Source organism: Scatophagus argus, chromosome 23, assembly GCF_020382885.2.
Source record: "Scatophagus argus isolate fScaArg1 chromosome 23, fScaArg1.pri, whole genome shotgun sequence".
Lineage (NCBI taxonomy): Eukaryota > Metazoa > Chordata > Actinopteri > Scatophagidae > Scatophagus > Scatophagus argus.
The window spans coordinates 7,447,515-7,470,670 of record NC_058515.1 but is presented as its reverse complement, the minus strand read 5'-3'; the positions used below and the strand labels follow the sequence as shown (position 1 = coordinate 7,470,670).

Genomic DNA, 23,156 nt, shown 5'->3' with positions numbered 1-23,156 from the left:
TGGCCCAAACACCCAGTAGAAGTGAAGATTTCCTGGCCCTTTGTCTCTTTTTTTTAATCTCCCCAAACTTTATAGAGGTTCAATACTAAACTGCTTGAATGTCTCCTTTAACACATTCATCCCAGTAATGGTGTCTGTCAGAGTAAAGATTTGAGGGCGTACAGTACACAAAATTCTGACTAGAGTCCCCTGACATATGAAGCTTTAATCACTCTTTTCAGCTATGAGGGTGACATTTTTATGACAAGCTCATCATTACCTAATTAATCATTTTACATCTAGTAATTAATAACAAGGTACGGGATTGCAGGACTGGTGAGTTACAGGGGGATTTCTCTGTCACTATAGTGAGAAAGGTGTTGAAATATCTACCCTGGCTTTGACACTGGTGTTTTGAGGGACTTCCATAGAGCAGCAGTGATGATAGGTCCAGGGCTTATTTAACCTTGCGCAACCACTTCCCAATCATGACCTCAACAATCGAAATGTCAACAAATATTTTCACTCGCGCAAAGTTGTAGATCGAACTATGGGAGCATTAATTTTCCACTACAATGAGCACACTCTCCCTTCTCCTCTTTTACATAACACTAGGCCAGATTGTTTTGCAGTACTTGAGGAGATCTTGACAACCAGTCAAGGGAGCAGCCTGGGGTTTAGCCACTGTATGATGACGACGAGTTCCGGTAATGCTCATAACGCAGCCAAGCACTGTTTGTGCTGACTGAACGAGCCAACAAATCTGTGCTGCTCTGGTGTTGGACAGCAACACAGCAGCCGAAACCAGAAACCAGAAGATGGCAGACACACTGTGAAACAAAGAGTCAGTGAACTAGGCCAGCCAGGAACCTGACATGGATACAGATATCACTGTCAAATGTCTTTTTTCTACCCTTGCCAAAGGCACTGAGCCTTGGGAGAGGGGTCATGGTGAAAGGTCATGGTGTAAGGTTAAAAGTAAAAACTAAATAAGTCTTTGGATCAAACTGGACCAATCTTCCAGTACAGATGATTTCAGATTATATTTTCTACATGAAGAAAATATGCACACATCATAGGATTGAGGACCAAACCACAAGAAAGCAATCGCGTTTTTCACGGTATGAACACAAACATCAAACTTCAGATCGTGACACACGCAGATGCTCGTCAGGTGAATCGAGCAGATGCCATGTTAGCTCACTGGGTGTGAAAGGAAACATTATGCAACATGCTTAGCCAGCTGTTATTGTTGCGCCTGTCCAAACATCACTGGAGAAATATTCTGCTACAAGGGAAACATACTACCATACTTTACTGAAAAACAAAAGAAAAATCAGGGCTTTTGAACAATGTGTTAGATTTAAGAGAAAAACTTCAAACTAGCTGTGGAACAAAAATTAAAATGAAATATTAAATGCTCCCTTGGTCATTTTGTACCAGCGTAATATTTCCATGAGCCCTGCAGAGATGGAAAAGGTCTATAAACTTTAACAAATGATTTCACAAGTGGAACAAAGGCTGGGAGTTAATCCACAAAGCAAAGTTATTAAGGTTCTCTATTAGCCAAGAAGCTATTGTCTTCTAACACTAGGTAATCATAAATGTCTGCAATGCAATGTTTTATCACTCTCTATAGATGAGATGCGCACATTCTACACTAGCACATTATGACTACCCTGTCTACTCCAAACCACAGCCGACAGAATAAAAACAAGCCATGTTAAATAGTGACTCTTCTTTTGCCATTCAGACTTGATGCCAGCCTGCCAGTGGGTATCAAATATTCAGTGTTTGGTCAGGGATTATGGGCTTTGAACGTGCTGTCCTCATGAGACAGGTGGAACATGACCTGCTAATAGCCACCAGGAAACCAAAGAGAGGAAAACAAAGACGGGCCCTCGCGTCACTGGGCAGGCCCCCACACATGTGCTCCCAAATACAGGCGGAAAAGCCACCGAGTGCATTTCTTGCAGCGTTGTCTCATCGCCATGGATCAGATGAGTAACTCCAAATGTTTAACCACCAACATCACATGAACAGACTTCTTCCTTGTCGGAGGATGTTTGATGTTATTGATTCTGTTTTCTTTGACATCAGATAAGACCTGTCCTTTCAACTTGTAATTACTGTGGAACTACAGAATCCAAAACGCTTTCATAAATATTCTACAAATTATTACGAGCAGTAGATGAAAAGGGTTATTAGATGAATAGATGGACAGATATCCTTTATTGATCCCAGCAACGGAAATTTCCCTTTCGGAGACGGAGTAATCTGCCAGAAAGACATTTTCAGACTACACTGTTTCAAGGGACCTTGAATTCAAGCCACTACTAACAAAGAGGAACCGTTTGAGGCCTTGACCCCTTGGAGTGGACTGGCCTGCTTTGAAAATAGACCCAGAAAGAGCTGGGACAGCACCACCTCCAAAATGACCATTGATTCCAAAAGACAAGCTGGGAATCGATGGAGGTGTCAGCCTTCCCTAATGTCACTGCAGTCTTGACCACCTAACTAAGGTATGGATTTTAAGAAGAAAAAATAAATCGAGTATATAAAATCCCAGGAACACTAATGGTAAACAAGCATCATTTGCATTGCTGAGAAACAAATAAAAAATCTATTTTGTTGATGTACCAATAAAAATGAAATATCCTGAGAGGGGAGAAAAGAAATGCTTGTTTGGCATTCACTGCAGCCCTGCGCACCCAAAATATAATCATTTGAAAGCTGAGAGAATTAATGATCACCATTGTTCCATCAGGAACAAGAGAACACAAGAACGAGAACACTGCCAAAGTAAATACACATCTCCGCAAAACAAAAACAACTATATTGACAAGCTGAATCAAACTACCACAAAAAAATATACAAGTGGGTTAAAATATTCAGGGGCTCATCAAAGCCAAAGAAACTCATACCAAAGAAATGTCACACCAAGCAAACTGTTTTGTCAGTCTTCTAGTCCATAAAAAGACAAAAATTTGGGAGGGCATGTACTCTGATGTTCAACAATATGCTCGAAATCCTGATGAGAAATAAAGGATGACGCATTACGGAAGCTGAAACGCCTGACAGCCAAACACTTCAGGGCAAACTGTGAAGATGTGCTAAAAGATTCCAAAGCTTATCACTCTGATCCAGAGCGGATGGCAGATTTAGTGCGTCCTACAATGCAATCCAGTTGAATGGAGGTGGAAAAGACATATTTAAAGCCGTCTCACTGCGAAAGTGAGGGTATTGACTATATAACAAATAGACATTGAAAATGTGTCACTTAAAAGAAAGCGGCATAAATCACCCGGCTTAAGGACATCTAAGTGATCCTGATGGATTCTCTGGTGGACTGGTACCTCTCCCTGTCCGTCTGTCACAGATGCTGTGTTGGCAATGTTGGAGAAAATGAAGATTTCCCCTGGTGGGAGCAACAAATACTGCTCCGCTTTTGCAGTATATTGAGCTTATGCTGACACTGCTGTTTGGATTTATAAGCTAAAACAATGTGCATCTGTGATTTGTTTCCCCTCTTTTTCCTCTACTGAAGCTGAAAAAGTCCAAGCCTACCGGGCAGCAGTTGTGGTCAACTGCCTCAGCAATGTGAATCCGTTTCGATCAATAAATGATTTCCTGTGCTCCATGAGGACATAAAATTCATTCTCTTCACATTTTAACAGTAACGGACCTGTAACATGCATCTTGTTCATGGATACAGAGAACAAGGCTGTGTGGACAAAAGTCGTCCATGATACCATCTAAGTCATGTACAACGCCAGCCACCTAGGCTCGTTCTGTTGCATCACGCACATAACTCTCAACCTTAGCTTATGTGTTCTGGCCTTGGCAACGTGATCAATGAAGCAATGACTGTGAGGCTGTTCTGGGACGATGAACATCTCAATTAAAATCCCATGGTCTGCTAACTGACTCCATATATCATCCTCTTCCCCCGGTCATCCAAAAATGGCCAAGCCAGCTTTACTCTGGTCAAACTCCATCTATATTAATCTGCAGCACAGGCTGTGTAGAATAAGTTAGCATGATGTGTTTATAGAGAAATGGATCCACTCAAGTGGAAAGTGTCTAATGAATGACCGATAATGGGGTTCGGAATTTTATATGTCATGTTTTAGACAAAGCGGCTGTAGTTGTACAACGTGTGCCAAGGTTTTGTACATGCTATCACACTTTTCTTGATAATGCTGACATTGTCTTGCCAATGTGGCTTTGAGGAACATTATCTTATGGTGTCTGAGGATGAAAAATAGGCCGCAGCACTGATGGCTTCAAACTGGGATTCTGGAAAATGCAATGCAATCAATACACGTCCGATAAACTGAAATTCAGCTAATTCAACATTTATCGCTGGGATAACTGCATGCATCCAACACACTCGTATAGAGGCTAAAACACATTCATATGTCATTATTATGCTGATTTTTTTCTTGTCTTGTGGTTCATAAAATAGCATCCAAACTAAAATTCTTCAGACAACGGTGGTCAATAAAAAAAGCATGTTTCTCAACTCAGCATGCCAACAGTAATTAGGCTTTGTCCAGAGGGAAATATATACAGCCTTGTATTTAGCCTTTTGTTGCTCTTACGATCAATAATTAATAAGCACTGACACTGTCATTAAACAGTACAGTTTTGCACCCACAACAGCACTGGACCCTATGGCGCAGTAGAAAACAATGTCACGTCAACAAAAGCTTTGAGGACGCTGAAGGAAATTACGACTGAATGTACACTGATCATGTTATGACCAAGAGAGAATTGCAATGTGACCTCGACGACTTTGGGAAGATACAGTAGACTGGTTTCGCCAAGCTCAGTGACTCCAACAAGCCTATATTTATCGGTATGACTGAAAAGCCGAGGCCATCTACACCTTTTATAGGTCAGCCCAGAGAATCTTCTATCGCATAGAGATAGAAGTTGCTGTCTCCCATCCTCCCTACTGGTTCTCTCAGGCTCTAAGGTCAAGGAGACAGCAGAAAGTAGGCCATGGTGGTATGGAAATATTCTCTACTGTACTGTCTGATTCAATTTAACCCCCCTCCACACACACACATTTTTTTCCAGCATATAAAACAATTGAGAAGAACGTAGCGAGGAAAAATATTTCAATCACGTTGGAGTTCATTAGCATGTGCATGTAGCACCTCTCTGGGGCTTAGCAACATCTCACCCACGCGGCGTGATAATCAACCACTTATTCGACATCGAAGCTCAGTTATTGCAAGAATGAGACAGGAGCAAAGTAAAGCTGTCACTGTATGCTACTAGTGTAGTCACATCATCTGGATAAGAAAAAGCACACAGGCTGAACAATCACACCACAGTCCTAAAGACATATGTAAAATAAGTTTGAACCATACCAGCAATATGTGCCAACCCTCACTTCATGCTTCGACTGATAACCTTTATCCTGTGTGGAGCTCTTCGTGGTGTAATCTGCTGTTAATCTGCTATAATCCCAGATTTAATCCTGTTAATACCATTTATTCACTTTTTTGTCTCATTAGAAAAGCCTCTGGCGTGTGAATTCGCCGGAACAAAAGGGAAATCAAAATCTATTACGCTCTGCAGCATGATCCAGGTTCAGAAATAGTTCTGAATAATCCTGTGTGCGCACACAGCGGGCAAGCAAATTCTGCTTCTGGACATGATTTCAGAAGGATCATCTGCATTCTGCATCATCATACTGCTCCACATTATTTTTTTGAATATATTTTTTTAACCTAAAATCCATAACAACCATGGCAGACAAAAAAAAAAATGAGACTGTGTCCTATTAACATAACATCTCCAGGCCACAGAGGTCAAAATTATTAAGGTAAACTGCAAGACAGCGAGGACAGAACCAATGAGTTTGTCAAATCCTTGACTACAAGACATGCTTTATTACAGCTAAAGACTGCAGAAGAAGCTGTTTGAATACTTTTCATTTTAATTTCACCTCCAGCCTCCAGTCATAGCCTGTCCTTGTGTCCTTTAACACACAAATGACTATGCAGAGGAGCTAATAAATTCAAGCCCACGCTGGAACTCCTCACAGTGCTCCAGCAGGATCTGCAGGCATGAATGTATATACAACCTAAATATTGTGAGACACTGATGGTATGCAAGTATCCTAACAGAGGCCCTTGTGTCAAATGTTAACTTTGTAATGAGCTACTTTTATGAACACATGAATCAAGTGGAGGAGTTTGAAGAAACTGCTAAGTGAGTACCACAAAAACTATCTGCAGATTTCAGAGAATGGCTGTAAACTGAAATGCAGGTAGGGAGAAATCCGTCCACAGGGAGCCTTACCGGTGTTGAGCGTCCCTGTGACGAGTCTGAACAGGTACTGTGCGAACTTGAAGATCTCCCGTTTGCACCTTTTCCTGCAGCTCATCTTTGCTCCTGTGAGGGGGCTGGGGTGGGGGAGGTGGCTTGGAAAGGTCAGCACAAAAAGTGTGTGACTCTGGCTTCGGGGTGAAAACAAAACAAAAATCCAAGGAAGACTTTTACTTTGAGAAAGTCCCACAAGAGGTCGAGTGTCCTCTTCTCTCCTGCACTCCTCTGGCAGCGTCAGCGTGGCCCTTGTGTGCGTGTGTGGCGGCAGTGATGATCATATGTGAGTGGAGAGCGCTGAGGGGGGCTCGTCTTGCCTGTGTGAAGGCTGTGTGTATATGTATGTAGCCAGGCGCCTCCAGAGTAAGGCTGTCTGATCAACACAAGGATGGTGCTTTTTTTTTTTGTTTCTGTCAGGTCATTAATATTTGCTTACCGGTGGTTTACCTCCTGCTCTCTGGGGAAGGTGTGGAGCTTGTCTCCGTCTCTCTTTTTTTCCCCCTTCCTCCAACACTCACTCCTCTTCTGACTTTTCCTGCAACTCCCCTGAGCAAACGTGCTCCCACTCTTCTTCTTCTTCTTCTGTGTTACTAGACACTACTCTCTACTCGGCTTCACAATACGGTGCTAATCCAATGAGTCTCTCCGTCTCTCTCTCTCTCTCTCTCTCAGACACACAAACAAACACACGCTCCCACACTTGATCTCGTAGTGTGCCTGCTGCTCTGCTCTACTCAGCACCATCTGTGGATGTTTTACACTCACTGACGGTTGCCATGGAGGTGTGGCCTGATTGGCTCGAGAGGAGGAGGAGGAGGAGGAGAGGAAGAGAGACAGAAAGCACACAATGAGGAGGAGGAGGAGGACGAGGAGGAGAGAAAATAAAGGAGAATTAAGGGGAAAGTGTCCACCAATGAATCAGCAATGACAGTACATTATTGGCCTGGCAAGTCATGTGTAATTGAACGTTAAAACAATGAGTGACAGTAATGGATGACGTTAATGGCTCTTAATACCCAGATAAGGGAAATGGTTGATGGAGTGACAAGTGCACTGTAAAAATAATAAGTGTAGAGACCAATAAGTGGGATGGAGAGAAAAGCTGTGGAGCACCAGGTTGGTGAGATTTTCTACAAAAAATTGTCAAGGTCAGAGTTAATAATGACTGACAGGCTACGCCCAGCGCCCGTGATGACATTAAGACTATCCAAGTGCATCCTCTTCTCTGCTAATTAGCCCATACTGTAACTCAACTGCACACATCTATCAATGCCAAGCTCTCCCACCTGAAAAGCCTGTCATTAACTTAAACCTTTAAAGGTTTCCAGCCATATTCATGCAGTGTATTTGCTTAAGAAAACAGTGATAGACATGTTTTCTCATTACCACACGTCCGTCAGGCTGGAAGGCAGCGGTGGGAAATAAGACGAGGCTGAAATCTGCTCTGAAACAGGGGCTGATATTCCACAGGTCACTTGACAGAAATGCAGGTCTATTTTGGTGAATCCTGCTCGGTGTCGAGTCTTTGCAGACTCTGACCTTGGAGCTCTTACATACACACACATATACAAAGCAGGGGAAAGAGCAACAAGGGGATTGTTCCACAGGCAGGAGTTAAAAAAGAAAAAGTGCACTTGGAAAAAAAATAAAGATTCAAGGACTTGATGTATCGTGTGAAACTTCTTACTGGGTCAAAGCAGCACAGAAAACTAGCACATTGTCTCAATTAGGTGAATAATTTACAAGGTACCTGTGGGGCGTTGCAGTGCCTTTGTGACATGACTTGCTTTTGTAGACTTTGGCAGGGGATGTGACAGCCTAATTTAAAAAGAAAATGACCTTCAAAATTGTTTTGTAGTCCATAAAGAAAAGTTAATTTCTGAAACTGGCTGTTCATTAAGCCATGTCCTCTTACTGTTGTTATACCTGGCAGCACATGTACTGTTCACAACTATAATGGTAGCAAATGAACCATTCAAATGTTTAGCACTTCATGAGAAAGTGATTAACCACATAACTAACTAACTTTAGCTCTTTCTTCTAATGATATGGCTGCTATAGTTGTTGCTATGGACAGCCTTACCGACCAACAAACAATTAGTATACATTAGCAATCCCCAAGTCTGTGTTTAGGTCTGTATTTGGTCCATATTTTGCAAGCCTCACCCACCCACTGACCCGCTGAGAACATTTGATTTCAACACGCGTGCAACTCCATCACCTGTCATCGAGCTCCTGGTTTCCATTTCTATCCATGTTTCCAATAAACAAACACGCCCCTGAAATCCCCAGGGAAAAGCCACACTGGAGTTGTTTCAGGTCACACAATGCGCACACATCAACAGTAAGTGTGCATGACAAAATGAACTCAATGAGGTCTTCCACCTCTCTATTTCTGAGATGAACAGATGGCCTGCTGCTCGCATCAGACACGGGCAAACAAAAACCGACCAAAACATTATCATTCAGGTACACTGAGTTGTTGACAAATACAACATGTCTTTTTTTTTTTCCCACGCGCCTACAGAGCAACTCTCAGAGGATCACTCTCGGCCTCCCCACCCCTCTGTTGAGTGTGATGTGTGGAACAAATCGCTACATTCCAAGTCCATATACAGTCAGGAAAATCTCTCAACGTGAGTCATGTTTACCTTTATGAGTATGGTCAAGGCAAAAAGTGAAAGCTGGGGTCAATACAAACATAAATACTGAAATCTTAAGAGATGTGCAGGCAGGTTCAAAGACAAAAAAAAGACATGTGGAAGTGATATCAGGTCACCAAAGAGGGGTTCCTCAAATAAAAACAGCTGTGTTCATTCCTGAGGCACCTTTAAATGTAGCTACTCGCGACTCAAATTAATTGTACCCCTGACGCAGTTCGATTAGGCTTGAGCCCACCAAAAAAAACTTATTGATAAAGTCTGGACTAAGGAAGGAAGCTAAATTCAAAGTAGTGCATCATTTAATATTAACAATGTTGATTTGGCCTACCAACCTCTTTGAAGTTCGGATCAGCTGAAGGAAATATAGACAGAGTGAGAAGGTGCCCTATCCCCAAAATGTCTCTCTTTCCAGACTTTGGTGGAACATACTTATTTTTCATGCTGCACCCTGCGGCAACGACAGGACTAACATCCAGGGAGAAGTTGACAGATATATTGATTCATCTTGAAAACACAAACTGTAGGTGTCCGGGCATGAGGGCCTCCATCATCACCAAATGTTTGTTTCCCCCTACTGTGTGAAAGCAGCTTGCACCGCAAAGAGTGGCTTGTCATCAAACACGGGGACCACAGACTTCCTTTTGCAAGATGTATGCATGATCAACAGCAGTAAAATGCCACCGCCACTACTATCCACGAACTGCAAGACAAGAAAAATGCTGTGACAAAAAAAAAAAAAAAGAGACGGATGGAAAAAAAACTAAAACCTCTGAGTCTGTAAAATGAAAGTGCATGATACATCTCTGGGGGGCTTTGGAGAATGTGGCCACTAAATTGAACATCAAGAGCTGAGCCACAATCTATAAAGTATCCATCTGCAGTGGAGTGTGCTTCAATACGCTGGGTAAGTGTTCCACCTACTCACCTTTTCCTGCTTGACAATATCCAGAAAAGGGTTTGGAACGCTGTTGGAGTGGAGCAGGACACTGTCTGTTGTCAACCGGCCTTCCACAGCCTGCAGTTCACTTGAACAGGTTGGTGGTTCCTCATGAATTATGATTTTTTTTTTATTTCAGAAAGTTTCTGCAGTGCTTTCCGATTAATATTTACGAGTTTTCTACCAAATGACACATCTCCTGTTTACCATTTGCAATATGCGAATAGCAGATATGAAAAAAATGGAGGTTTCATTTCCACTAATACACGACACAACAAAAACTCACAGCTAAGCAACAGAACTCGGTTTCATCAAACCCTGCGGGCACAGTGTCTGCAGGCTGTCATTAGGCAAACACTGAGAGGAATGTTTTCCAATACTTGAACATATCGCTGAACACCAGCATGCACACATACAAGCAATATCTGCAGCAGGAACAGCCGGCTGAGTTGAGTACAGGGAACCTCTGAGGGACCAGAAGTCGAAGAACACGACCAGTGTATGCTCACCACAGAGCTGATATCACCCTCTCTTTTTTCATTTTCAACTCTCTAACTTTAACTTTATGACAGAACTAAAAAAAGAGAACTCTGTTCATATCTAAGAACACAATATCCCTGTAAAAATTCAAAAGATAACGAGGCCTGCATTTTCATAATCGACTGTTTTGCCGATAGTTCTCAATTATTCAGTTGAAAACGTTCACGTTCTGATCCTCGCATGTTATCCAACAAATGAAAAGTTCTGTTTACAGTCATAAAAACCATCGAAAAGCAGCAAATTCTCACACTGAAGATGCTGAAATCAGAAGATGTTTGGTATTTTTCCTTGATAAACAACTATCAATTAACAGATTACCTAAATAAATCAGATTAATATTCTTCCAGTCAGCTGAAGTAATCAACACCTGCCACAGGTCTTAGCATAACAGCCTGAACATCTTTATATTTTATAAGCTAGACACAAAGAATCAAAGCAACCGAAGCAATTTCATTTGATCAATGATTCAGTCACTAACTGATAAAATTGCTGTTTCTGTAAATGAACCAGTCAAATAAGGGACTATTAGCTTTAGTACTAACTGAAATACTTAAAATGGCAAAGTCTCAATTTTGTCACAGAGATGCAAACCAGCGAAAACACAGCTAAGCTTGTATTTATCGTAATAAAGAAAAAAAAACATTAAGCAATAAAACAAAATGAGTCACCACACCACATTACAGGACTTTCTGCTGAGTACATAAAAAAAGGAGGGACGAGACTTTCACTGCGGTATCCGTTCTGTTTACCCTTTTGTATAGTAATAAATCCTAGGAGGTGTCTGCATAAACACTTCTACTGCAGTCGATTTCAAGAGTAAAGGGAAAAATAACTGGAGACTGTAGATATAATGTAAAATATGAGCCATGCATTCAAATTTCAGACAAAACAGTTAAATCTGGGCTCTCTGCCTGGACTTGGAAAACACAATTTCATGAGCCTCAGAGATGAGGTGGTAATATGATGCATCATTGCCAAGCATGCACAATGACAGGAAAATGGGACATTTTTAGAGCAGAGAGGCAGACAGTCAGAGAAGAACATAATAAAACAAGTAAAAACTTGTAAATTTACAGACTGCACTTACGTCTGAATCACTTCAACAGGGGCACATTTTCCAGTGCCTGGCCTTAAATGATGGTCATACCTCATCAACATTAAGGACAGATTTTTATTTTTTTGCTTTTTTAAAATCCCCTTGTAAAGAAAAATATGAGTGAGCTGTTGGGTTTCTCCTTTCTGCCCAGCCTCATACTTTCTGTCAGGGTGAACCCAATAAAGTCAGGACAAGATCACAGTGCAGCTCTCTTTTCTTCACATCGGAGGTATGGTGTTGCTCACAGGCATGATGCAACTGCCAAACACTAAAAAATAAAAAGAAAAAAAAATATGTGCAATGCCAAAACGCAAAAGGGCGTTTTTTTTAAAAACATTTTTAAACATTGGGTCTGGATTGTTCAACCAAAAGGGGAACAAAGAGAAGAGGCAGCAAGCTCAACTGGCTGCTATAGTAACCCTTGTGGAGAGGTAAAGTACACAAACTCTGTCATTAGGAAAAAGGCTGATTGATTTTGTTAAGCTGTCGTTTGGAAAAAGGTTAGCCGATTTGTGAAGAGCATATTAGGAAGAAAAGCAACAATGTCAAGTGGTCGATGCAACACAAGACCGATGCTGCATCTTCCTCTGCACATCAAGTTAGCATTCTGGTAATTAAGGTGAAGGGTGAACTCAATGGGAAGCAAGATTCTCAGGCTCCAGATAATATAAATACCAACAACCAATCAATGAGCAGCCATAGATAATCATTTTATCTTGCTGACCAAGACTAGCTCAGCAGAAGGACAACAGCATGCTTTGAACATGTATTTTTAATGAATTCACGGCTTAGATTGTGAGAAATTACTCTTCCCCAAAGTCCCAAGGCGGCACGTCCAAATTGGCTGTTTGTCCAACCAAGACATTCAGTTTAGTATTATATGAGAGAAAAAAAGCAGCAAATCCTCACACTTAGGAAGCTGACACCAGAAAATTTTGAAAATTTGATTCAGTAAGTTAATCCTTTCAATACAGTATTTACATAAATGACATACAAGATAGATGGAGGAAATTCACGAAGGTCAACGGTCATCAAGTGCATTGTTTTTAAACATGCAGTTGCAAACATGTTAACAGTTCTATCCAAAGGTAGAAAAACCATTAAAGGGTTAATGAATAAGAAGTGCTGGCAGAAAAACAACATCAAAGCTTTAACCATTCCATTAATTTGCTTACAAGCACTACAAATGAATAATAAACCACTCAACATGTTCAAATATTATAGTGCTGATGGCTTAATGTGGAATACTGATTCTGCTTTGTACATTTATAGTATGGAGTATGAAGAATATATTAAGGTTCACTATTACTCCTTTAAATCCAATGAGACATGTCCTGAACAAAGAGGACATCGGCTGAAGGAAAAGCTGGAGGAAAGAACCACCATGAACCAAGTAAAACACTTCGGTGCTTCTTTTTCGGAAACATAAGGTGAACGCTGGCTGTGACAACACAGGGTGTCACTGCAGATAGCAGCCGGCTCGATATCCGAGGACAGTAATGAATTGCTTATGACATCAGTGTACTAATGTTAGCACAACTGCTCCCTCGGGGCACAGCTGAAAATCCTACGGGATGCCTCCTCACATTAGAATCCATCCACCTTCTCTGTATGCACTTTACAGACCACTCGCATACAGAATGCGTGTACAACGGAATAATGGATCGTCATACTGACCATATGGCAGGTTTAAAATTGCGCTCTATCTAAATGATGATCAGGATCCCCACTGCAGTCGGTCCTCATTGGCATTCATTACCATTCTTTCGAATTGGCTGCAGCTTGTTTTGAAAAGGTCATTATGGGAAACTGATAAAATCCTCTTCATTATACTTCTGCTGATGGGATACTTATAACAGTACAGCAATGAATGAAATGCAACCTCGCTTTCCTCCTGGCGAGAACACAGTATGTTGTATATCTGTGTCATTACTCATCAGATGCACAGGCGACGTTTTATCTACACTCTGGTAACTATTCGGAGAGATGAGGGCCCTCAAGACACTGATAAGGGTGACTCGCTTTATATGTCCATTCGCATGCAGCTGAGAAGGAGTCTGTAATGTATGAGCTCTTTATTTTCCGAGAAACTTTAGGGCCCAGAAAAGGATAAGTTTCGCCCAACTCCACTTCAAAGACAAATGCTTTATTTCTTCCTGCTTGCATTTTAACTGCATGCTCTGAAATGGTATAATTGACTTCCAGTTCATTTTCAAGGGGCATTAGGTCTTGTATTAATGTCTGCTGACAAAAGCTGCTTTCACACTGCAAGCATCAATGTTCAGCTCTGATATGCTGTTGAGATTTTTTTCTTTTTCATTATTTCAGTGTTGCCAATATCTAATACCAATCTGAAAAGGTTACATGCCCAAAATCAACCACGGATGCTTCTTTTGTTGAATTCCTATGAGGTCTGAACCAATCCCCAAGGCCCAGGATTTCTGTGGTGACAGACAGGTGCAGTCACATTCACCTGCGATCCTGTTCAGTTTGTTCGTTTGATATGCTTTCAAACACAGACCAGTTGTAATAGGCGCTTTGACTTCTGCTTGAAGCATTTCTCTAAATCCTTATGGAGGTTCAACACCTTATTATTATTATCCCTCCACTTTACAATGTCTTTCATGCTCACTAGTAGCGCTGGCAGTGTGTTAAAGCGCCACCATCGTGACATAAATGTGCCGGAGGGACATAAAAGTTGTATGAATTCTAATAGGAATTTCTTGTGCTTGTGGATCAATTTTGGGACCACATGTGAAAGTGGACCAATTCAGGGTTGAAAATGTTAGATATAAAAAAGAAAAAAAAATGCAAGCTGTGTGATATATTTGGAGAAAGTGTACAGAGCAGACGCAAAGCCTGGTGCATCTTAAGCACTGTCATTAAGGTAGCTCTGCACATCTTGTTCTGAACTAAAGACAGCTCCGCCTACGCCTGTTAGCAGAGCAGGGGACGTTCCGTGTAATGCGAGGGCAAATAAGTTAATGCATGGTCCCTTACATCTCGATAATTCATACAGGTGATGTGACTCAGCATCACTCAGTGCTGATGCCACGCTTGAACTACAGGTTTGATTTTTCAAGATAAAATGCTCCATTTCCTATTTCAAGCTTTTCAGACTTGCAGATTTGAGGCTTTTCTTTGTCATATGTGATAACTGATCGAATATAAGCTTTGAACTTTGCACTGGGGTCCAAATACATTTAGCAGCTTTAATATGTCAGTACACACAAAATTACAGTAGGCATTTTTTAAAACTTTCTGAAGACCTAACAATTAATTTGTCAATTAAAAAAAAAAAACATAAAAACATGTGCAGCCCTAAACTGCAAGCATTTGTTCTTGGTTATTATGCAGAGCCACAACTAGCAATCATACTTACATTTGAGTAAAATGCCTGGTGTGTACAGACATTCAGAACCTGTATTTTGATGAAATGGAACCCAATTATAGGTCCCATAATCACAGTAATTTGCTATTTTTTTGCGCTTGTGAATTCAACTAGAAAGCAAATAGACAAGCAAGTCTGTTATTAGTTCCATTACACTGATGTATAATGAATACTGATTCAGTTCCCTTCCCAGTTTTAAATTAAACTGTGTTATAAATCAAAACAAGACATCCCAAAATAATGCAGGAAATCTAGCACAAGATCAACAAATACCTGCAGCAAAAGAGCAACAGGTTTTACAGCGAAGCAGTTGCGTTTAAATAAACTGTACATTTGACTGGAAGGAAAGGGACTTCATAACGACAGCATGGAGAAAGGAGACCGGATCATGAAAGCATGATGCTTCCATCTGTTAGGTGAACAGTAAGTGAGAAGACCAACTGAAGCATAAAAGGAAACTCTTCCCAGGAACACCAGTTGGCACTTTCATGGTGCTAAAAAGACTAATGCACCTTCTGTTACAGATCTTGCTAACCTTCAGCCTTGATTTTGGTGCCATTTGGGGATTTTTTTTAAGCTCACAAGACATTGTAAGATCTGCTTGAGTTTACTTCTGACACCTAAGAGTGTGAGCGGTGAAAACGGGAAAGACAGAATAACCAGAGAGGAAAGAAGAAGGAGGAAATCACAATATGTCTGAGTAATGAACACATCAAGCCCAGAGACAGCAATGAACTTCATCCTCTCCTCCTCAACCTCATCACTCACTTTGATTGAGTGAGGGGTCAGCTCTTGTTTTCATCCAGAGAAAAACAATAATGATGTGGAAAGCGTCAGTCCCCCATACTTACTGTTCCTCCGGCCAGCCAGGTTTTTAAATGTGATGGCATTATAGACAAAGGCATGAGGAATCTCAAACTATTTTCTACAGAACACTGGTTGGGGGGGGAGGGGTGGGGGGCAGCGAATGGGAAAGGGAAAATGCAGATGGCATTTAAGCTATGGATTTATCCAGTAGGCTTCTGCTTCTATTTGAAATGTAGTTAGTTCAGTGTTGAATGTTAATGTGTCAGAATGTCAGTTCTTTAATTCGCTCACTTCTCTGAGCAGGATCATTTCTTTCCCAAGCATATAATGGCTGAAAGTTTTGGTTCATATACCAATTTATTAGTCACGTATTATTAAGAACGCAGTCAAGATGCCACTGTGTGTTAATATTGTCAAATGCTACTTTAATCAATAGATTTTCTATATAAAATACCATCTCTTTGAAGGATCTTTGAAGGAACCAGCCAAAACTACACACACAAAAAAAAATGCCTTTGTTCTGCCCAAGACTGACTGTGAGATCCAGACTTATCTCCGTGTTTTCATCTCCAGCCTGAAAATGCTCAAAATGTTGTTTACAGCGTGGATTTAGATGCAAATCTTGTGTTTGCATCTAAATCACAGGTTTTCTAGGGCATCGATCTTCATATGCTGGCCAGGCCCTCTGTGTGAAGAGCAGCCTGTTTAGGAAGCCATATCAAACACCGTTTCCTTAGAGAAACAGAAACATCTCGTTCTCTCAAGACTTGAATACGCTTGTTTTAAATATTGTTACTTTGATAAATTTTCAAATAACTGCACAATCCTAGTTGTATGTGGTGATCATATGGGAGTTGCTTATGTAAATCTCTCTGAATAGGAGCCAATCTGTCTTTTCTCAGTCTCTGAGGAGCACTGAATGGGAAGCTAAGCAGACGCAATAAGGGGGATGAGTCCTTGTTAAAGTACTGATGAAAGACAGTAAAGACTCGTGCACATGCACAGGATTTATATCACCTCGAGCACAGCCGGGGAAAACGTCTCTGTTTAATTTTACTCCCCCCCCCCCTTGTAAAAGTCTGATTTTTTTCCATAGTACCTAAAATCTCTGAACCAAAGAATGGATTGACCATCTGGATGGAGGACAAGCATTAATCCTGACACACTAAATCATTGATAAGAGCTATTGTGTGCTGGAGCAAATTCACCAAGGCCACCTTTAGTTGGCTCACTAATAATGTGGCAGAGGTAGCCGTGAGCTTTGGTGGAGGGGAGGAAAAAATATAAGGTGGGAGAATGGGTTTACTGCTCTGTGGCTGCTTTTCATTTCATAATTCAGAGCTAACCCACAAAGGTCCACTAACTGCCATTGTTATGGACCATGCGGCGAGTGTAGCAACTGAAGGAGCACTTATAAAAAGGAGTAAGTGAAGGCAGAATTACACAGAACCCAGATACAAGGCCCACACAGACTGAACCCAGTATGACAATACAAGTCAGTGTCAAAAACATCTGCAGTATGTTATGTCCAATATTTTAACAAGATAAATTGTCTACACCTATGCTAGCAGCTCTCAAAGAGCTAAATGCTAACATCTTCAAGGCTATTAATGTCGAACTGGTAAAGTTTAGTTTGATCATCACCTTGGTTTAGCATGCTGTTGTTGGCTAGTTTGAATTAAATACAGCTGAGACTGGCGGTAATGTCATGAGTACTGGAAAAGCCAACAATCTGACCTGATAACAGCGCTAGGAAAAGTGCCTGATAATGTCTGTATCAAATTTCATGGCAATCCATGGCAAGCCATCCAATTGTCCAAAGACATTTCACTCAAAACCACAACTGTCCACCTCTTGATGACAGCAGATGAAAAGTCAGTGGACCATCAAAGTCCTCAGGATACATCCACTGAGGATCACCAATGTCTGTACATTATTTTGTACCAATCCAGCTTGCAGACGTTCAGCTATTTCACTGGATAACAATAGATTTTGACCTGCTTGTTGGACTAAGAGACATCAGATATTGCCATTACTTGATCCAGTTTAAAAATGTGAAATATCTTGTAAATGCAAGAAGTTTGGTTTTATTCAAATTCTGTACACGGCATGTGCTTGAACAATTGCTTAGTACCAAAGAGAGGATTGGTGTTTTGCATATTCTCCACAGTTTTATCTCGTGAGACCTGTTTAATTGGAGATCCCTCTAATAGGGCAGAATGTACCCTCAGGGGATGATTAGGGATTTTTTTTTTCTTTTTATAATCTCTGAACCTTTTAAAACACTATCATTATTGAACACACAATGTTAATTAATCTTAATGATTTTATTATCGGTTTTTGTGCTCAGCTAATGTAAATACTCAAAATTAATTTAGAGTGACTCAGAGCCGTGCTGAACGCAGGTCCCAACAGCCTGAAGATATTTTACACTCTGTGTAACATGTGAAAATGGGATTTGCAAGAGAAATGTGTTCCTAGCATGCTCCACATTATTGCAGTCATCAAATGGCATGTAACAACCTTACTCAGTTTTCAAATTGCACTTGCCCTTAAATCACCAGCAAAGTAATTCAGAGTCCCCTGGCAATAATTAGGGTTTGGTGTATATGGTTGCCTGTATTATTAACCAACCCAAAGTGAAGACACACTGAGCAAATCAAACTGCCAACCTCCCACTGCTGAGAGAGTTGCCTTACTATGCACCACAAGCTGGGACTTTTTTCTTTACATTCCCTCACAGGTAGTTGTTCTTGTATCTTCTTTGTTTTGAAGCTGTAAAAATCATTTCATGGTGCTGTCAGCTTGCAGAAATACTGGGAACATTTTCTCTGAAGACTACACATATCAAAGCTTATGGGAATTCATATTATAATGCACTTATATTTTATGGCAGCACTCATAAAGGCAGATCGTGACTCTTGATTCACTCGGTCACACCTCAGTAAGGCACTATAGATGTGGACTTTATAGACAGTATTACCAAAATATCATTATACAAATGCATCGACTAAGGTGTTGCTGGAATGTGATAATTTCAAAGTTAAGATAGGCCTTAAACTACTGTTTGCCTATATAGACTGTGGAGGAAAGAAATACTGCACTGAAGATGACACGTTCAAGCCATCAACTAACTTTTAATTCACTTATTCTGCAGCTACACATGAAGGCTTCATTTGAACATTGTTGCAAGAAGCTATTTGCTGAATGACTGCCTTGAACATGAGAAAAATGAAACAACTTAGTCGCCGGCATGGGAATAGGAAGATTACATCCACCGCCATGCAGTACAAATGATCATTAGTGCCGTAATTACTGAGAGGCCATCACGTTTGAAATTCATCAGTGGAAGTGGATTGCCAGTAAGCAGTCCTAGAAGCACGAAGGAAATGCATCACAAAAGCATTATGTGGCGGCTAATGTACTTGTAAAAGAGGTGCCATTCCCTCAACTTGCGGTTCATGGAAAAGAGTCCACGTTTCTTTGTAAATAACTGTACATCATTTAGCTCTGTTTACATGAATTCGAATGCATGAATGATGTGCTAAATGTTGCTGATACAAACAATATATTTGATGTTCTAAAATTCCTTTTAATAATTTAAAGACACAAACATTTTTCACCAATCCAGGTATGCACACTATAGTCCGAGCGTGATGTAAAAGTACTATTACTCCAAAATAGTTGCTGTGACTTAAGCAAGTTCCATAATGTCAAACACACAGCAAGAACTCGCGCACACAATTTATCCTGCCGAGCGTCTTTGTTAGTGTTAAGACAGAGTTAACTGTCATAACAAAGCATATATTATGCCATGCTAAAAAGCTCTGCAGGCCAGCTGAGAGCCTTCTCTTTTCCATGACCTCATTTTGTTTGGTTTCTTGCAGTAGGCCTGGTGTGGTTTGTTGACCTAATTTCTTTAGGGTTGTGTGTTTGCCGATAGGCCGACACGCACAGACTACAATAGTTACTTAAGAAGAATAGGCCTTGTCTACTGGGAGCACTGATACTCCTGGTTTTTCCCCTCAAGTGAGAACAAATGGGCCCGGTGCCATTAGTGGAGCAGCAAATATAGAAGTTGCCCTTAATGTGTAGCTGTGAGGGTGAGAAATTCCCAACCTTGTTCTCTGTGAAAGTGAGAAAAACCCCAGAAGTGCCATTTAAAAAAAAATGTTCTGGACTGGATCGATGCTGCCAAGGAACTAGTAAGACACCAATTTGCAGTTGCACAGCGAGAAAGGGAGACCTTCTCTTTGACATAAAGGTGACACATACCCAATACTTTTGTGTGTGTATATGTATATTATATATATATATATGTATATTCACACACACACACACACACATCTTAAATGGCTAAAATATGAACTTTTGATGTTTTTCAGTAAAGGCTAATATAAGGGATGCAGTAGCGGTTCAGTTACTGTCAAACATGTTCAGGTTTATCAGTCCAGCTGCTGCCAACTCCAGCAGTCTGTTTCTGCTGCTGTCTCAGAGGTTTTCATCCTGTTTCAGCCTGCCAGCTTCAAGCTGTAAAATGTAACTTTTCTCTGGTATTTTGGACAGAGCTCCCACCTTCAGCCATCTGTCTCCCTCTCTCTCTCTCTCCCTCTACATGTATGTATATATATATATATATATATATATATATATATATATATATATATATATATATATATATATATATATATATATATATATATATATATATATATATATTCCTGTGCGTGCAATGCCCTTATCTATTCTTTCCACTGTTTCTCCTGCTAATTACTCTCCCCGTTTCTCTCTCGACTTCTCCATTGTCTCAAATGACTCCCTCCCTGTCTTCTAATCTTCACCTTCCACCGTGTATCTGCTCACAGATGTCCCTCTTGGCTGCAGTGGTCTGCATTACTGGGCTTGAGAGCTTGATTCCATGTCCACAGAAAGCCTCACAGGCTCAACTGCGGGGTACTGGCACATAAAGGAGCTCCAAACAGGTAAAACTGTGAGAGAATTTAAATGCCTGTAATCCCTTAGAAGGCAAGACTTACTATCTCAAAGCCTCCCAGAATGTGATTTGTATTTTAACAGGATTTTGACCAAAAAAAAGTCTTCCATTTCACAATATAACAACCTGTGCTTCAGTCCTTCTTACTCAGTCTGTGGGGTTTTTTTTCCTCCTTTGTTTTTACTAATGAAGTCTGGCAATAGTGTAGAGCTTTCTGTTTATATCAGTGTGTACATGAGAGTACAGGACACGCAGTGAAGATATACTCACAGGTCAGCCTCCACTATTACTGGGGTGGTGATTTGCCTTACTAATGAGGCTGCAAAGTTACCATCATTTAATTATTCATTTGGGTCTGACTCAGGAGCGCAAAGCAAATATGGAGACTATTTTTTTAAAAAAAGAAAGACCTGCAATTAGAGCTTTGGCAAAGGTTAACAGAAAGCACACTCCATCACCTGAGAAGCAGTCACCGTAAAACAAACTTGTATGCGCCAGGCCATGCTCTTGTATAATGACTGTATCCTGTTTTGAATACTGGAATCAATACAGCCATCAGAACTTTTACTTCCTAATGGATTTGCTTCACTACGATATTATTAGTGCTCATTTAAAAATCATGATTTCAGTTTGCAAAGCTGTAAATGTCAAATATCTTCCTGCCACAGAGCTGTTTTTAGCTGCCTTCTTAACATAAGCTAATATGAAGGTATTAAAACTGATAGCCAGACAGTTAAGTCTGAGGATTTTCAATTTCACATTTGCCAGCTGAGTTTCATTCAAGAAAAATTGCATCTTATTTCAATCCGGTTGCTTGTTAACCATGACAACTGATTAGAACCGAATTAATGCATATTGTATATTAATGTCAAAGTCCTAATAATAGATTGTCACTGTGATGCCCTGATTCAAACTGTAGTATAACCTATTAAAGTAAGGTTTAAATAATCAAATCCGCACTAAAATCTTGAACCTGGGCACAGGGTATAGTTTAGACATCTATTGTTTCATTTTAGTTCTCTTTTAATTAATATTCAAATCATTAAAATATGAAAAAAAATCCTAATTACAGGAGGCAAGACATGCTTATCCTTCATGTTGAACATTTAATACATCATACCTTTTTAGACGTCATCTCAGGAGGGAATTATGGATGAACCCGACTGCTTGTTCAGGCCTGGTAGTGAAACCTCTGCCTGCTGCTTGGAAGCTGCCCGACCAACAAGCAGGGGAGATAAATGATGCCATGACAGGGACAGGTATGGTAAAGCTGAGTGACACGAACACAAGAAAGTCATTTCTACCCCGCGGCAGCCAAAGACTTACGAAGTTTCACTGTACCGGGTATCAATCAGGAAGGCCTATTTATAGAAGGACCGGGCCACTGCTAGAATACAAACACTTGACTGAAGTGGGTTACCAGAAAACGGCTGTATCTCCAGCAGACAGAGGAGGATGTCTGAGGACAAGAAGGTGGCCAGGTGAAGGAATAAATTATGCAGAAGCGGTTGATGATTAATGACTTTCACAACTTCACAGCAACTTTGCCAGGACTAATGTTGTAGTCTGTAGCGAGATTAAGAGCATTTAAATCTGGGTGAACTATTTCTTTCAAAGCAGAGTCCACAGCAAAGAGAATGGAACAGAGATTAAGGTTCATTTTATGTTCATCAACGACCACATCATTGGTTTAATGCAATGCAAGCTAATTTGCATTGTTTTTTTTAACCTGTCTAATTATCAATTGTGATAAATATGGCAAATATCAATCATGAGCAATTAAAATATAAAAATATCTCCTCTGCTTCAATTTCCACTATTCTGTATTCAGTCTGCTTCCCTTAAATCGCTGGAATACATTTTTACTTGATTAGTCGGTCAGCAACATTGGATAATGAATTTACTATGAATCCTATCTTATCTTTGAGCAGAAATGTGAACAACTCACTGGTTTCCACTCCAAAAATACAAATGCACACTGGATTTCTTTATCTTCTGTCATCTTAAAACGAGTACTGCAGGGTTGAGAATGTAATCTGAAAGCAATCTGAATCTGTCAGCTGGGTCCTGGCTAATTTCTGACATTTTATAAGGCATCTAATTAATAAGTTAATCAAGGTATTATTCTACAGATGAATAAATCATCAAGCTAGTCATTAGCTGCATCTCCAGTTCTCATTTGATAACTGACTTCAGCAATCAAATGAATGGACGAACTAATCGCTTAATTGAGTGTTTCACGGCTGCAGAGGTCCATTGGTTCACACGTGGCTTCCTCTCAGAAAGTCTCAAGAGTCTGTGGAAAAACACCTGCATGTGGTGACAAATGCATATTTAATGATGTATAGAATGAGTTCCTGATATAGCTCAGACAAAAGGACCCGACTTGGTTACAGCAACGACCAGCA

The 23,156-nt window shown here is 40.5% G+C and overlaps 1 protein-coding gene across 6 annotated transcripts in view; it reads right to left on the bottom strand.

Moving 5' to 3' along the window:
* The window catches only part of kcnip4a (potassium voltage-gated channel interacting protein 4a), a 123,504-nt gene that overhangs the window by 80,062 nt on the left and 20,286 nt on the right, over positions 1-23,156 (bottom strand). Inside the window, exon 1 of one of the 6 annotated variants that reach the window (XM_046380693.1) lies at positions 6,298-7,045. The exons of the other annotated variants lie outside the window; for them this stretch is intronic. Within the exon in view, the coding sequence (XP_046236649.1) occupies positions 6,298-6,382 (85 nt within the window). The 5' untranslated portion in view covers positions 6,383-7,045. Of the gene's footprint in view, positions 1-6,297; positions 7,046-23,156 lie in introns of those variants that run through there. 6 annotated transcript variants of the gene reach the window in all.